We start from the raw sequence: 15,474 nt of genomic DNA on the forward strand, positions 1-15,474 counted from the left end.
GGAATTCTAGTCTGTTCTTTTTAGAGGAGGCCCAGAGGTGCTACCCATAGATCGGCAAATTAATGTCGCAGCCTGGCTAGAACTCTAGCATACTAATGATCAACTTTCTTCCCCTACTGATTAGCTTTCCCCCAATATTTTATTATTTCATATGTACAGAGGGATTAAAAGAATTGTATAAATACCATAAACCTGCCAAGTCATCCATCCATCTCTGATTGTACCTTTTAAATACTTTCTCCTAGACCCTGCTTCTAGGATCATTCCCCATTTATTTGGGTTATTAATTGAGAAAATAAATGGGGAAGCACAACATTTGAATACCTGTGATATGCTTAGGACATAATGGGGGAAATCTAAGAAAGCATTTATGTCCTGAAGGAATTTACAACCTTTACAATCTAGTTGACAAAGATAACCTATAACAACTTGTGAGTACATGAACTAGAATAGTACAAGGATGTGCTTCCTGATTTAATACAGAACTAAGAATTACTGATAAAAGACTACAGAGACTTAGGCAGGCATAAGTGTAGCAAATTCAGTTTTAACCTCCAGATAATAGATGTGTATGACTGTTCAGAGAAATTACAGTCTTTCTGTCATGACTAATTCAGTCTGTTAAGCTCAGTGTTCCTGTTTCCCTTGTTTTCCTTTTTTACGTCCAAAACTTCCCTCTAGCACATGATACAAATGTCAGAAAGGGGTATAAAATGAGAAGACACCTTTCTCCTTCCTCAGTCCTCTAGGTACCAGTTTCCCTCTTTAGAAACCACCACCGTAAGACTGGTTTCCCTCAGTCTAGGGCTCCATAATGCATATAAAAACATTTCCATGTATGTATATACATATGAATTAAAATATATATGGCAGTATATTATACACTGCTTTGTACCTGCTGTTCTGATTAGTGTTGTCTTTCCTAACTCTTTGAGTACTCCCTTCACTCTGGACTCCTTTAGGATCAGTGTCCATTATGTTTTCTCTTTTCTCAACATACTGGCTGTATTCCTATATTCATAATCAGATAAAACACACTTTTTTCCTACTTGTAAAAGTAAGAACTTGGGACCACAATGTTCTTCCCACATTTACCATCAGGACCTCTTTAAAATAATTCCACCTGGAAGCTGGAGGACAAGAATGGCCTTGAGTCATTCTAGAAGCTATTTTAGGTAGACATAACTAGGGAAGGGAGTTCTGCAAGATAAAGCAGTCTTTGTTTGAAGACTGGCTGACCTAGCAAGTGCCTCAGTTACATGTACGGATTCTTACAAAGCCAGCATGTAATGTTTTTAACAGACTTAACCCATACTCCTTTTACTTTGCTTTACTGTGAGTCACATGCTGCTTCCAAATAAAGGCAGGCAATTCCCTGATTTATGATTTAAGTCACCCATTAAATCTTAATTGCTTCTGGCACCTCAGAATTACTGGATCTTACTCATTTTCCTTGAATCCCTTAAATCAAAAATGAAAGATAAATGGTAAGTTCAACTTTTTATTAATAATCTTGGAACAAATACATTAACAATTTCTTAGAGTTACAAACCATTTTACAGTTCTGAAGGGAATTTTCACATACACCAATTAAACCCTCACAACATCCCTGTGAGGTAGGCAAGGTCGGTGTTGTTTCCCTATTACTGAGAACGAGGCTCAGAGGTGAAGTAAGGTCACATAGTTGGTAAATGATGGAGCCAGGAGTAGAACCTAGGCTTTTTGACATGCTGCTTCCCTGAGAACATTCAAGTAATGATACCCTACGCTATATAATGAACATTTTTCTCCTATGATGTTCAGATCCGTTTCTGTAAGTTTGATAACACCTTTTTTCTACTATCCAAAAAACTCAAACTGTGATGAGACATGTGTTTTCTGTCACTGGACTCTTTCAATGTGTCAAGCACCATTCCAGCATGAAACGTTCTTGTGTTTTAAGTTTTGAGGATCCTTGGCTGTAAGTTCTAAATTATGATATGATATGAAAAATTTTTTAGAAAATTCTGCAAAAGTAATTTCCTATATTGAATGTCAAACTTACTTAAAAACAAGAAGCCTGTTTATATTTTTGAAAGCTTTGCAGTCTTTCCCACTAAGATGTTTATATGTGTACACATGGAAAATAGGGAAAGGTATTTAGCAACATTACTGGGAAACTACGCGTAGTACACCTAAGTGCAGGTCACATTATATTGACTTGTTTTTGTTGTTGGCCTTCTAGAGGAAGGAAAACCATTACAGGACTTCCAGATCTGCTCCCATCTCATATAGGATATCCTCAGCAACAAGCTAGAAAAATGAATTATACCAGTAGAAGGGTTCAAGCAGTAGTGATCGTAGCATCTATGTATGTGGTAGAATGGAAGAAAAAAACTTGCTCTTCAGTGGTTTTTGCCTAGATCCAGTGTAATTATACTTATCAAGGCAGATTTTAAGCTATAGCATCATCTTTGCTAAATTTAGAAATGTTAACTTTAGAAACGTGAAATAGAATTACAGACTTGGAATATAAGATAAACTGTAACTGACCCCAAACTACGTGTTAAAGGCAGAGTTAAGCTCAGCATAAAAGGCAATGGATAAAACTCAACTCCTCTGGTATAAAGAGAAAAACAGCAAAGGCATGTAAAGCAGGTTTTAAAAATAGGAAAATGACACTGAACTGTATAACTGTACTATCTGGAGTTACACTTTTAAAACTCCGGTTTTAGCCTTCTGAGAGTATTGGGAGAAACTTAAGCCTCTGGGGAAGAGGTGGTACAGAAAATGAATGGGATCTAGAAATGGGGTTGAGGACATGGGAGGTTAGGGAACACCAAGAAACAAATATTCCAAATGAATATAGAATCCCTTCAAAATCCATCCTTTCCAAAAACATACTTCCTAAATTTAGAGGTTTGGTCAAAAAAGTTGGTGAAAAAAACTATGACTATTTTACCCTATAAGAGAAAGTAGTATTTAAATGTGTATTAGAAATTATGCTGTTAAAAGACTAGTCCACTGATCAGGCTGTAGAAACTGAAAACAATCATAATATTAATCAAAATACCAAGAAACATTTTTTTTACTTGAATCCTAATGAGAAAACATTGGTATGGTTACCTAAGATACCTAACAATTTAAAAAAATTAACAGTTTAAGCTAATAGGAAAAATACATCTACATTTAAGTTTTCTAAGATAAAACTTGAGAAGATAGAGAATATTCTAGTTCAGTACAGTGGGCTCCAAACCAATTACACTTCTGAAATACATCTTGATTGTACTCCCTACATAGTATCATTATCATCATCATCTTCATGTTTTCTCTTCAGTGGGTTTGATTCATTGGGCATGTTCTGTGATGAAACCATGTTGGTAATAAGAATATTTTTGGGCCCAATTATTGAAGGATTAATCAGAACATTCTGAACTGCAGTTGTTGTAGGAACTGTAAACAGGAGAAAACACTCTCAAACTGAATCACCCAAAATCAGAAACATGGTAAATAGTATTCAACAAGGCTAACTATAATTCTGATAATCAATTTTAATAGCATGAATTGCAACCACATCATAGAAACTTGGGTATTTATGCTGCATTAAAAGTTGAATGAAGTTTTTTTAGTACTTTAAAATACTTAAACTAGTATCTAGACACATTAAAGTTTTTTTTAACTACCTAAAATTTTAGTTAGTACTTAGCCATGGGAAGCAGTGCATGGGACTCACCATGGAACATACTTAAGGCACATGTTCAGGGTCAGGAATCACATTTCCCTTAATATGCCAATATTTTATGTAAGTTTACTATGTACAGTTAGGTGTTACAAGATGTAAAATGAAATACATGCAGTAATAAACTATGGTATAACAGTTATATATTATTCCAACTTTACTCCTTCCATGAAGTGAGTAAAGGTATAATTTTTGTCTGGTGTACACTGTGATTTTCTTGAGCTTTATCCTTAAGTGCTTTTCCCTGCAGATGCCTTAGATTTGTGGACCCCAGCTTATTTTAATTCAGTGTTCTTTGAGAATCTGATGGTCATACTGAATACTGTTCCCCTCCCAAAACATTACATATATGTAAAATTTCATACAATTTTAGTAGTGGGCTCATTGACCCTTTTGAAGAACCCTGATGTGGAACATAACTGCCATCTTCTGGGATGCAATTAAAACAACTCTTGCTGTAGGAATACAAACTGTTCTATAATCACAAGTTACTCTCAAATTTTAAAATTAAAAAAAAACTTACAAAAGAACCACTTTCAAATCCCCCCCATGCCATGCCCATCATGTTACCTGATTTGACAGGTGTGGACTGAGAGGGTGGAATCTGCACTGTGTATCTTTGGCTTGTCACTGACACTGGAGGTACAGCTTTATTTGGGACAGACGCTGTTTGCGGGGTTGCTGTGGTTGTAATTAACAGACCATGTTAGTTACATGACTTCCATTATATGGGTTTATATTCTGCACTCCTTAGCTTATTAGAAACTACCTTCAAAGTACAGGGAACTGATGAAAGGTGAGAAAAAAAACATCCAAAATAAGCAAAGTACAAGCTCAATAAATTAGATGCTAAAAGTTCAGGATAGCATAGTGGTAAAGAATGTAGGCTCTGGAGCCTACCTACTTGAGTTTGAATCTGGGCTTTATCGCCTACTAGCTGGATGTCTTTGGGAAAGTTACTTAATCTTGTAGTACTTAAGTTTTCTCACCTGTCAAATGGGATAACAGTACCTGTTACTTGGATTGTTGTGAAAATTAAAATAATTTCTGTAAAGCTCTTCAAACAGCATCTGACACTGAATTTTAGCTGTATGAAGTTGTGAAATTAAGTGTCTAAGCTAGCAGAATAAAGACCCAAGTTTGGTATTCATTATGTTAAATGGCACTTTTAATCTCTGTCTTTTATGAGAATTAGAAGATGTCTACTAGGCTTGTGAAGCTAAATCAACATATATCTAACAAAAGCCTATCAAATATACCCACTTATGGTACCCATGTGGGTACCAAGTATTTTTTTAAGCAAAAAGGGATGTTGGAGATAATTTAGTCCACTCCGCCATCTTAATTCTACCCATTATTCCAGGTAGAACTCAGATACCACCCCATTTTATATAATTCCCTTGATTTGCTCAGAAGTCATTGCCTGCCTCTGAAATTCCCTTGTCATAGAAGCCTTTATCAGTATCTTACCCTGTTCACTAAATTACAAGCCTTGGCTGACACTTTTTTATCCATATGAGCATATGGATTTTGTTCCTTAACTCCTAATAGGCACACAACAAATTTCTGCTTAATGAATGAATTCTGCAAGACTCAAAGACCTACACAGACATCATAGCTCTCTTAAAAAATGCATTTATGGAAACATGTCTGTTCTAGTTTTTCCTTTGGGGATACAGGCTTTCCATACATCCCTTTCCCCTGGAACCAGCAGTCTGCCCAGGGAAGATCTGCCGAAAAAAAGTACAACTATCCTTCCTAGGGACAGAGAAAGCCTAAATGGGGGAAGAAAGCTCACAGGTACCCAGGAATCTGGCTTTAGTGCTTTCTCTCCCCAGCTCAGGAGGGTGAGGCCTTACTCTAACATACCTTCATTCCTAGGCACTTCTGACGCATTAAGGGTCAGTTCGAAGAATTAGGTCAAGGTTAGTGAAACAATACTCTATTTTATTTTGTCAAGGTAATTCACAATAGGTAGATGTTTTCTTGGCCATTACCGCAAGGATTTGTTGACATTTAAGTAAGTATGGACTTTCATCTTTAAAATGGAATACAGCAGATGCTCAGATCTCGAATGCTTTATAAAATTCATTTTTTTAAGTTTAAAACTACTATCTTTAATGCTAGATTTCAGCAGCTCATTATAGATTTTAAAAAAATCTCTAAAATACGCATAGTAAATGTCTAATTGGGATAAAAATCACAACTGACAACTAAAATTGGTTTACTTGTCAACATGTGTAATGGTTTACCACAGCCTAGAATTTTTTAAAAAACTGGTATTTGCTGAAGTAGTATGAATCTGCAGATAAAAAGTATATGACCAAAGTCACACAAATTATATATGCAAATTTCTGTCCACAAAGATAATGTGCGGGTAAATTAGAAGTGTACAACTAATACTAAACCAGGTTGGTTTTAGAATGTTGACATGAGAATATGAAGAGATTTTCTACACACTGCAAAAAATCAAATGCTGCTTACATTAGAGCTATATGACATTTGTAGGACTCAAGCTGTAAGCCAAAAGAGCCAAAAAAAAAAAAAAAAACCCAAAACAAAACATGTCAAAGAGAAGGATTCTTTCTGAAAATACTTTGATTATGAAAGAAATCTGGCAGGAATAATAGGACCAAAAACGTCAGGAAATCTAAATCCATTTTGTTTTCCTTATTCCCTAAACCCATAATGGTTTCTAAATACCATTCTTCTTTAAAAGGAATCAGGGCTCTTAGGAGAAGTGGCTAGTAGGGCTGGGGTAAGGAAAATTAAGGGGAGCTTAGAGCATCTTGTGCCAGGAAACAAATACTCAAAAGAATGATAGAGACCTGTCACAAAGGGCACAGGAGACAGCTTGAAGGGGCAATAGAGTTGACAATCTTTTGAAAAAATTAGTATTAAAAACAATGATTTTTTTCTTTGAAATACTTAAACTTTTTGTACATTTTAAACTTCTTTTTTTTGGTTGCATTCTCTTGCCAGCTTACTCAAATTAATTTCTCATAACAAGCAGGCTATTGCCATGAGTGTTTGGAAACTTGATTTGTATAGAAGGCAGAAAAAAACACAGCTTGAACGGTTTTTGGTACCTAATTTACACCAACAACAATGCTGGGTAATGTCTAGTTCTGTACTCATTTGGGATAAGATACTCACTGTGGCTTTCTCATTTTGAAATCTGATAAAAATACATATTTATAGTTTTACTAGAGGATGAGTAAATGTATCAATGTCAACACACATTTGGGAATTTCTGACTCAGCTTTTGACTTGGATTATAGTTCAAGACCAAGTGCTGAGGCACTTCACCAGACAGAAAAGGCATTTCCTTCTCTCACTTACCTACAGTAGGAGTGGAAGGTCTGCTACTAACAGCACCAACACTTAACCGCGGTACTAGTCTTCCCTGGTTCGGTCCCTAGGGGATTTAAAAAACTATTTTTAATGTTTAGATCTGACCCCTAAACTTAACAGGAATGAAGTTAAGATTGTGGATGTGAGTTATTAATGGATAACCCTTGGCAAGAATGTACTGTTTTTGTTCCATTAGTGTTCTAAATCCAACATTTAAACTAGGGTCTTCACAAACATACGTATTTCTACAGAAATATGGATATGAGCACACAAACATAAAATTTTTTATAGTATTTAGGTTTAGGGTAGAGTCTTAACTTGGGGATGACAGCTAATATCCTTTATGATTTTTAATCTTAACTAGTTAATATCTTAACCTAAAAAGAAAGATACTCTCTTATGGCAGAATGTCAGACAACAAAGGCAGCTGGCTGAATGTGGGGAAAACTTTTTCATTGGTGGGAGAGCCTTAGGTCATATTTCAGAAAGCGAGTCCAATTCCTCATGATATACCATTTACTCTGTTACCAGGTGCCACAAACAACTGAAAAATACGTAAATACTGGGAGTTAACGTAAGATTGTGCAGTTCCTAGTGACAGTTGCCAAGAGGTTTCTTGGGTCTGATGTACAGTATGAATAAATGCTTGGTTGCAGCTCTTAGCCTCTTTCGATCAATGAAGCACTTTTTTATTAATATTTTTCTTTGTAATGTAACGTTACAATGTTACTCCTATAGGCACGCAACGTAAATACAGGGAGTTAACGAGGCCTGGGAATCAGTACCAGATTTGCCACTAATTCCATAGGTGAACTGAGGATTAGTTCCCTGATGGGAAAATTAATTGTTGAGTTAGATGGACACTAAAGTTCCTTTTCGCTCTAAAAATCTTGCACCTTGTATTTTAACGAAGTAGCTAATTGCAGACATGGTATTTTCAAGGCTATACATGTAAAAAATCCTAGTAAATCATCTTAGTCTTTAACCTACTAATCCATTTACAGGACTATGCATTTTACAAATTCCCCTAACACATCTCACCTTTTAAAAAAACTAAGCTGACCAGAAATTCTTACCTTTTTAATTAAGGACTTCAGCCTGTAGTTTGGAGCTGTTAAGCAGTATCTGTCAGGTGGCAGTCTGGGTCCTGCATATGGCTTAATCAGTGGTAAAGGGGTTTGATTTTTCTGCCTTGCAATATCGAGTAAAAACTAAAAAAAAAAAAGTCCTTATTAGAACTACAATGTAAGAAATTTTATGTAAAATGAACTTCAAATAAGTTTGCTCACATCTCTCGGAGGAGGAGAAGTAAAAGACTGATCAGCCCGACACTGGATTGCCAGTCTCACATCATCTGCATCAACATTAGGTTTCTTAGCATGGCTTGAATAAATTTTTGCATCATCCAGAATTGTAGTCACATATCCTTTAAGAACAAAACATTATGAAGCATTAAAACAGCTTAATATTTAAGGTCACTTTTCTTAACGGGAGGTTCTACTAACTTCTAGAAAGTTTATGAATTTTGCTTCTAGTATCTAATTGTCCTATCTACATGGCCAATTTTAAACAGATAGCACGGTATAAATACTACTGTCCCCTTAGCTTGAGCTCTCTTACTGCTTTAGGCTGCATTCTGTGATACTGTTCAAGCAATTTAGTTGAAAATGTTCTTAAGATAAAACAGTGTTTTCAAATTCACAAGTTAGGCAAATTTTTGTTTTGTTAACTTACGGAAAGCAAATTCCAACATTTGATTTATAACCCTTGGTTCATACTCCGTAATTCCCATATCCTTCAGGATTTGTGCCATCACCTGTGGATTCGAATAAAAATGCCAGATGCATAATCTAGGTACTGGAAAGCAAGACTGGACCAAAGGTAGTATTTATGATAAAAGTTCCCCCTTCTCTGGGCTCCATACTTTTCCTCTCCAGTGTCAGGGTCACACCAAAAGCCATCCTAACTAACCTCTGCTGAAAACTTTATTTTTTGGCCGGGGGTGGGGGGGGTGGGACGGGGGCAGAGACACCAAAAAGGTCCGGGTTGGCTTTCCCCAAGAAAAGAGAGGGGAGGCTACAGCTGGTTGTCATTTTCCGATGCGGCAATGGGGGAAGCTCGCAGCAGATACTGGACGCTAGAGTCAGGGCTCACAGACCTGGTGAGACGACAAAGCGTCTGGGGCCCAAGGCCCAGGAGACAAAGCTGGGTGGCTGGACTAAGCACTCCCGCGGGCCTTAAGCCACCCCCTAAGCGGGTCTGCCGGGGTTGCGAGAGAAGTGCCCCGGGGTCCAGGGCACCCCCGTATCCCACTCCTCCTGGTCGCCCCGATTGGGCTGAAGCGGGCGCGCGAGCCCGTCCTGAAGCCCTCCGCCAGGGCCTGCCTCCCGAGACCCTAGCCGTACCTACCTTCCTGCCCGCCTCTCATCCTTTGCACTTACCAAGGCATCTCTCGGAGCGTTCTTAGGAGGCGCCATCTTGCCGGACTCCATGTTATCCTGCCCCTCGTCATCTGGGGAGAGAGGGCTTCTCGCCGGCTCCTCGCTCAGGCTCCACCCCTGCGGGGTGTGGAAGGAGGGGTTACAGCGCCGGGCCGGCGGGCTGCTACTTTTAAGCTGCTACTCAACCGGGTGGAGTTTGAGGGTATCAGGGCTATGGGTGGAGCGCGGGCTCAGGAGGATTGGAATAGACAGGTGAGTCTTCCCTGAGGAACCCTCGGCCAACACTTGGAACAGCCAAGAAGCTCATTTTTCTAGAGCAGTTCTCCGGGAAAATGTACCAAATGGGTCACCTTTGTCTTTTCTGGGACCCCTCCTCACACCTTCGCTGCTGCTACTCTGGCCCTTTCCATTTCCCTGCAATGCCCGCAGGGGCTCCCTCCACCTGCCCCTGTAATAGGGTTGGGGGGGGGGACACACCCAGTTAAATTTGTCAGATCCACGACGAATACATTTTTAGCTATAGTCTATCTCCAGTATTACATGGGCTATACTTACCTACAAAATTATTTGTGGTTGATCTCACATTTAAGTTTAACTTGGCATTCTGTATTTTTCTTCAGTAATCTGGCAACTCTACTGTATAGCCTGCTCTCCACACAGCAGGCCTTTGGTCAGCTCTCACTATACTCGAAGCCCTGCTATTGCCTCCCATTTCATACTGATGAAAAGCTTAAAGCCTTTGTGGGCCTGCAAGATTCTCTGCTAGAGCCTCACCAGCCTTGTCCCTTGGCCCTGAGTAGTTTCCTTTCTCTCCCTGCTGAGGCCCTCCAAGGGCTGTCACTTTGCCTCACAGATGCCCTTCTCTCCCCAGTCTCCACACAATAACCTGAGTGACTTAAAAACAAAACAACAACAACAACAACAACAACAAAAAACCCAAACGTACATCAGTTAAGCATCTCTGGCTTAAAGTGTCCCTTAAAGTATTCTTTCTTATTGCTCCACAATCCACCAATGCCCTAGTGTTCTCCGTCACAGGAAGAGGCACTCTGAGCTACCCAGACCAGAAACAGCAGTTATCCATGTTATGCAGACCCCCTCCCCGCAATCCACACTCATTCTATAGCAGGTCTAATCAGGGCCATCTCCCAAAGTCAAGCCATGTCAGTCTGTGCCTCCACATCCTCATTCAGTGCTACCACGCGAACAGTCCAAACCAACAGCCGTACTCACGCAAGACTATAGAAATAGGTCCTTGTAATAGGGCTACCCTACATTCTTCACACAACCAAAGGGATCTCTTAGTCGTAAATCACATAATTATATTCCTTTCTTTAAAACCTTCTAATGGCTTCCTTCACAAAACAAATTTGCACTCATTTCAGGGGGTTAGCAGACCTTTCAGTTTTGGGCACCAGCTTACCTCATCAGGGTTATCTGAATCAGTCATCCACCAGGCAGCCATCTTGAATTTTGGGCAGCAGCCCCAAGAACCACGTGTTCTTTAACAAATTGTTTCTGTTGGGAACCCTGAACCTTCCTGCAAACACCTTTCTCAGCTCACTTTGAGCAATTACTGTGTAAGACTAATAATGATTTTCTCCCTTTGGACTACGTAGTACATGCACAAGGTACAAAGTTCTAAAAAATACATGTAGAAAATAAAAAGAAACCCCCTCTGGCTTATTCCACCCACTAATTTATCTTTCATAGAAGGCACCACAGTTTACCAGTATCTTGTCTATGTAATTTACAAATATCACCTTTTTTATATTTTGTTCCCCCATCCAAATGGTACTATACTGTTGGGGTGTCCAACCTTTAGAGCGCCAAAGGATACAGCTATACTAGATGAAAAGACCTATAATATGTAATAAGCAATTGTGCAGAAGTGTTATTACTTTAAATAAAAATACGAAAATAAATGTTACTTAAATTATGTTTCTCTGTATTATTTTTCTGTTACATGCTATTATTTAAACAAAACAGTAGGACTAGTTAACAGTTAAACAATTAGTATGAATAGTAGGACTAAGTACTTTGTACGTTTCTATCCCATTACAGCAATTTAGTTCTTGAATATTTAAATTTTATAAGTTGTAGTGTATATTCTTAGTATACATAAATGTAAGACTTTTAAAAAGGGGAATGTAAACACAATATGTATGAAGATTTAGACATATCTGTAGCCCATATTTAGTGAAAAATAACAAAATGGTTTTTTTGACTCCGTGGTACAGTAGGATATTTTTACTCTTTCTGTTTCTTTTCCAATAATATTTCTCTGAACTGCCTGCAGCCATTAGGACATCCTTGTTTTCTTTTATGTAGTGGTAAAACTGCATGTAGTCTAACATAATATTCACTTTGATATGCATCTCTGGTCTTAATTGAGCCCACATTAGACTGATTCTTGGTGTCAGTCCAGTGTGGTGCCATAAACCTACACTTGATCTTAGCCAAAGGCCGAGAAGCGATGTGGTGGTGCCATAAACCTAAATGACCTTTCAAAAAAAAGTGTTTGAGAATGTAATATTCCTCAGTAGTACTTACAGGAATAGCAGGTTTTTACATATGTAGGAGTTAGTTTTCATTTCTCCAGAAATGTCTATTCACTTAGTACTAGAGGCTGGTCTTGGTAGACCAGCTATTTGTCAGTCAGTTAGGCCCTTTGCATCTATACATTCATCCTATGGGCTGTCCATGACTAATATGTTCACCACTTTTTAACATTCCAAAGCACATTAGATGTCATCATAAATTAAACCTTTTTTTTAACCCCCTCAGGGAAAAAGGTTTTAAAGCACAGAGGTAATTTCAACTTATGAAATCGAAGTTAGATTCCAAGTAAGTTAAAATTTTAGTAAAGAAATGAGAGTCCTGTTTAACTTGGGTGCCTTTCTGGCGAGTTTTTGTTTTTGTTCTGAAGTAGTCTTATTTCCAAAAACTGAGTCTTTTTTTTTTTTCCTGTATGAGTTTTTGTTGTAGCCTACACATAACATCAGGCAGCTTAGACACAGTTAGTTCTTTTCAAGTCTCCATATGGCCTCTTTAAAGATTACCAAGCAGTTTTAGAGAGACAGCATATACATCTCTGTTTTACTGTAATCCTTTCGCCATTCTCATCCTCAGTATATTTACAAATTAAAGGACGTTTTCCTTGTCCCGCATTTTGAAAGCAAGTTTACAGCAGGCCAACATTTTTAACACCTTTTCTATGGCCAGTAACAATAATAAGCATCATGTAAGGCACATGTTTTATGGAGAGTATTCCTTCCATTTCAGTACAGTAAAAAAGTCTCATTAGGTGCTTTTATATATTTTGAGAGAACTTAAAAGTGGACAAAACTTCATTATGAAATCTTCAATAGCCCAGGTAAGAAATCATGTTCCTTTTTTTTTATTTTAAGCGGTATTGTGTACAAGATGTATGTATACTTAGCAGATAAGATCTTTTCATTTTCTTGGGTCAAAGTTTATAGACTGGAATATGTCAAACTTTATATTTACATCTATGCTTGAATATGAACATAGATGAGAAAAATATAGTTTGTATTTGGACAAGATATCAATATTCTTTTGTTTTGGGGCACCTAGGTGGCTCAGTCAGTTGAGCATCCGACTTTTGAGTTCAGCTTTGGCCCTGATCTCGGGGTTGTGAGATCAAGCCCTGCATTGGGCTCTCTGCATTGGGTGTGGAGCCTGCTTAAGATTCTCTTTCTCCCTCTTCCTCTGTTCCTTCCCTCCCAGAAATACTCTTTTATTTTTTTATAGTATTCTAAAAATTAAGGTAGAGTTGACATACAGTATTAGTTTCAGGTACACAATGTAGTGATTAGATATTTTTAAACATTATGAAATGATGAACATGACAAATCTAGTTACCATCTGTTACCATACATAGTTATTCCAGTGTTATTGGCTATATTCCCTATACTGTACTTTACATCCCAGTTACTTATTTTGTGCTGGAAGTTTGTACCTCTTAATCTTCTTCACCTATTTTACTCATCCCTCCCAACCCTTCCCCTTTGGCAACCACCAATTTGTTCTCTGTATTTATGAGTCTGTTTCTGTTTTTTTTTAATAATATTCCACATGTAAGTGAAATTATATGGTAATTGTCTTTCTCTGTCTTAGTTTACTTAGCATAATACTCTCTAGGTCCATCCATGTTGTCACAAATGGCAAGACTTCACTCTTATTTATGGCTGAATAATAGTCTGTTGTGTATATGTACACTACATTTTCTTTGTCCATTTATCTATTGATGAACATTAGATTGCTTCCATATCATGGCTACCGTAAATAATGCTTCAATAAACATAGGGACACATACATCTTTTTGAATTAGTGTTTTTGTTTTCTTTGGATAAATACCCAGAAGTGGAATTGGTGGCTCATATGATATTTCTATGTTTAAATTTTTGAGAAAACTCTTTTCCCCTTGGTATATATTTTTTAATCTGATTGTTTTTTGCCACTGAGTTGTATGAATTCTTACCTTTTAAAGATTTATTTATTTCAGAGAAAGAAAGGGAGAGAAAATATCTCAAGCAGACTCCCCACTGAGTGCAGAGCCTGATGTAGGGCTCAATCTCATGACCTTGAGATCATGAGCTGAGCTGAAACCAAGAATTGGACACTTAACCAACTGCACCACCCAGGAGTCTTGGTTTGTATGAATTCTTTATAGATTTTGTATATCAACCCATTATCAGATATGTCATTGGCAGGTATCTTTTCCCATTTAGCAGATTGCCTTTGTTCTATTGATGGCTTCTTTTGCCATGCCAAAACTTTTTAGTTTGGTCTAGTACCAGTTGTTTATTTTTGCTTTTTTTTTTCACTTTGCCTGAGGAGATAGATCCAGAAAAATAATGCCAAGACTAATGTCCAAGAGTTTACTGCCTGTATTTTATTTTAGGAGTTTTATGGTTTCAAGTTCTTTAATCTATTTGGTTTATATTTGTATATGGTGTAAAAAGTGGTCTACTTTCATTCTTTTGCCTGTTGTTGTCTGGTTTTCTCAACACCATTTATTGAAAAGAGATGGTCTTTTCCCTACTGTAAATTCTTGCCTCTTTTGTCATTGAATTTTGACCATATAAGTGGGTTTATTCCTGGGTTCTCTATTTTACTTCATTGATCCATGTATCTGTTTTTGTGTCAGTGTCATACTGTTTTGAATACTATAGCTTTGTAATATAGTTTGAAATCTGGGAGCTTGATACATCCAGCTCTGTCCCCCCAACCCATGTCAAGATTGCTTTGCTTCGGGGTCTTTTGTGGTTCCATACAAATATTAGGATGATTTGCTCTAGCTCTGTGAAAAATTCTTTTGTTATTTTGATAGAGATTGCATTAGATCTGTAGATTGCTTTGGGTAGTATGGACATTTTAACAATAAGGGTTCTTCCAGTTCATGAGCATTCTTTGTATTGTCATCAATCTCTTTTATCAATGTTTTACCTCTTTCATCTCTTTGGTTAGGTTTATTCCTAGGTATCTTGTTATTTTGGGTGCAGTTGTACATGGGATTGTTTTCTTAATTTCTTGTTCTGCAGCTTCATTATTGGTGTATAGAAATGCAATAGATTTCTGTACTTTGATTTCATATTCTGCAAATTTACTGAATTTGTCTATCAGTTCTAGCAGGTTTTTGGTAGAGTCTTCCAGTTTCCTATATATAGTATCATGTCATCTGCAAATAGTGCAAGTTTTCTTCTTTCTTACTGATTTAGATGCCTTTTATTTCTTATTGTCTGATAGCTGTGACTAGGACTTCCAGTACTTTGTTGAATAAAAGTGGTGAGAGTGGATATCCTTGTCTGGTTCCTGACCTTAGTGAAAGGCTCTCAGTTTTTCTCCATTGAGGATGATACTAGCTGTGGGTTTTTCATATATGACCTTTATTATACTGAAGGAAGTTCCCTCTAAACCTACTTTGTTGAGGGTTTG

At 37.5% G+C, this 15,474-nt stretch overlaps 1 protein-coding gene across 2 annotated transcripts; it reads right to left on the bottom strand.

Annotated features, from left to right (window-relative positions):
• Positions 1-1,487: 1,487 nt before the first annotated feature.
• TAF9B (TATA-box binding protein associated factor 9b) lies at positions 1,488-9,613 on the bottom strand. Of its 2 annotated transcripts, XM_032840649.1 has the most exons (7): positions 9,514-9,613; positions 8,807-8,888; positions 8,362-8,498; positions 8,149-8,283; positions 7,061-7,136; positions 4,289-4,399; positions 1,488-3,432 (listed from the first exon to the last, which is right to left on the bottom strand). In XM_032840649.1, exons 1-7 carry the CDS (start codon positions 9,562-9,564, stop codon positions 3,272-3,274), a joined length of 753 nt encoding a protein of 250 aa, XP_032696540.1. In that variant the 5' UTR covers positions 9,565-9,613; the 3' UTR covers positions 1,488-3,271. The 2 variants fall into 2 exon arrangements, with proteins under 2 accessions (XP_032696540.1, XP_032696541.1); XM_032840650.1 differs by lacking the exon at positions 4,289-4,399.
• Between the last annotated feature and the right edge of the window lie 5,861 nt (positions 9,614-15,474).

The sequence above is a fragment of the Lontra canadensis genome, unplaced genomic scaffold (genome assembly GCF_010015895.1).
Source record: "Lontra canadensis isolate GAN:19392208 unplaced genomic scaffold, GSC_riverotter_1.0 scaffold114, whole genome shotgun sequence".
Lineage (NCBI taxonomy): Eukaryota > Metazoa > Chordata > Mammalia > Carnivora > Mustelidae > Lontra > Lontra canadensis.

Excerpts from the sequence above, each read along its gene's own strand:
- TAF9B (XM_032840649.1), bottom strand. The coding sequence starts at position 9,564 with ATGGAGTCCGGCAAGATGGCGCCTCCTAAGAACGCTCCGAGAGATGCC. Across the intron at positions 8,889-9,513 it reads ACGCTCCGAGAGATGCCTTG|GTGATGGCACAAATCCTGAA; the intron begins GTAAGTGCAAAG and ends TCGAATCCACAG. Across the intron at positions 3,433-4,288 it reads GTCCACACCTGTCAAATCAG|TTCCTACAACAACTGCAGTT; the intron begins GTAACATGATGG and ends TCCTGTTTACAG.